The 1,384-nt window shown below is 39.5% G+C and overlaps 1 protein-coding gene across 1 annotated transcript; it reads left to right on the top strand.

Annotated features, from left to right (window-relative positions):
- Nucleotides 1-257: 257 nt before the first annotated feature.
- On the top strand, nucleotides 258-860 carry LOC130471858 (uncharacterized). The gene has a single exon (XM_056842189.1). The coding sequence runs from the start codon at nucleotides 258-260 to the stop codon at nucleotides 858-860; it is 603 nt and encodes a 200-aa protein (XP_056698167.1).
- The last annotated feature ends 524 nt before the right edge of the window (nucleotides 861-1,384 follow it).

Below are 1,384 nucleotides of genomic sequence, written 5' to 3'. Positions count from 1 at the left end.
AAAAAGGTGATGAAGGAGATTCAGAGAATTTGTAGATGTTTCTTGTGGACTGGTGCTGATGCAGATTCTAGGAAAGCTTCTATCTCTTGGGAGCAATTGTGTTTCCCTAAGAGTTGTGGAGGGTGGAATCTTAAGGATCTAACTGTGTGGATAAAGCAGCAGTTTTGAAACACTGTTGGGCTTTAGCTTTGAAGCAGGATAGGCTTTGGGTGAGGTGGATTCATGCTTATTACATTCAGCATAGAGACTTCTGGACTATGCCAATTCCTAATGGTTTAACTTGGTCATTAAGGAAAATTTGGCATAATAGAGAAGTATTTCTGCAGGCAAATGGAGTGGATCAGTTTGTGCAAGCTGGTAAATTCAGAATTCAGAAAATGTACAAGTTTCTTCATTCAGTTGGAGCTCAGGTGGGATGGAAGAGATTGATTTGTAATAGCCATGCTAGTCCAAAGAGCACCTTCATTGTGTGGCTAGCAGTGCAGAACAGACTTGCTACAAAAGACAGATTGATAAGATGGAAGCTAAATATTGATGGTATTTGTGGTCTGTGTCAGGTGGAAAATGAAAACTTGGAGCACCTTTTCTTCTCTTGCTCCTATTCTCAGGAGATTTGGAAGCAGGTTCTGCTTTCTTTAGGTGTGAATAGAAATGTGTTGCCTTGGCATGAGGAAGTTCAGATTGCAGTGAAGAAAAGCAGAAGCACACAGAAGCAAGCTTTCAAGTATAGTATAGCTTTCATTGAGTCTGTTTATTGTATTTGGTTGCAAAGAAATGCTAAGGTCTTTAGGGATCATGTTGATCCAGTTAAGACTGTTGTTAGCAACATTATGTTTAATGTTGAGTGTAGATGTCAGTAGTAGCCTCTGTGCTCATTTGCTAGCTTGTGTTGGTTAGCTAGGTGCTTGGTTGTGTCTGTTGGACAGTTGGTGTTTTCAGAGTTTGTTAACACTCTGATTACTTGGTAAATAAAGCTCATTATTATTTGCCAAAAAAAAAAAACTCAACTAACCTCGGGAAAAAGCTCGGGATATTTCTTTCTCATTTCGTCCTCGGCTTCCCAAGTTGATTCCTCAGATTCTTGATTAGACCACAACACTTTGACAATCTTCACATCCTTAGTACGTGTACTACGCACTTTACTATCCAGGATTTTGACAGGTCTTTCCTCGAAAGTTAAACTTTGGTCTAATTCTATGGTTTCCGGTTGCAACACATGCGACTTATCCTGAACATACTTTCTCAACTGAGATATATGAAACAAGTTATGCACTCTATGCAAGTCCATAGGCAAGGCTAGTCTATAGGCTACCTTTCCAATTCGTTCTAAGATTTCGTATGGGCCTATGTACTTAGAGCTTAACTTCCCTTTCTTTCCAAATCT

The sequence above is a fragment of the Spinacia oleracea genome, chromosome 4 (genome assembly GCF_020520425.1).
Source record: "Spinacia oleracea cultivar Varoflay chromosome 4, BTI_SOV_V1, whole genome shotgun sequence".
NCBI classification, from domain to species: Eukaryota; Viridiplantae; Streptophyta; class Magnoliopsida; order Caryophyllales; family Amaranthaceae; genus Spinacia; species Spinacia oleracea.
The sequence above is the reverse complement of the archived record's forward strand: the minus strand, read 5'-3'. Positions and strand labels throughout refer to the sequence as shown.

What these genes read in the sequence shown, in the direction of transcription:
- LOC130471858 (XM_056842189.1), top strand. Translation starts at nt 258, where the DNA reads ATGCCAATTCCTAATGGTTTAACTTGGTCATTAAGGAAAATTTGGCAT.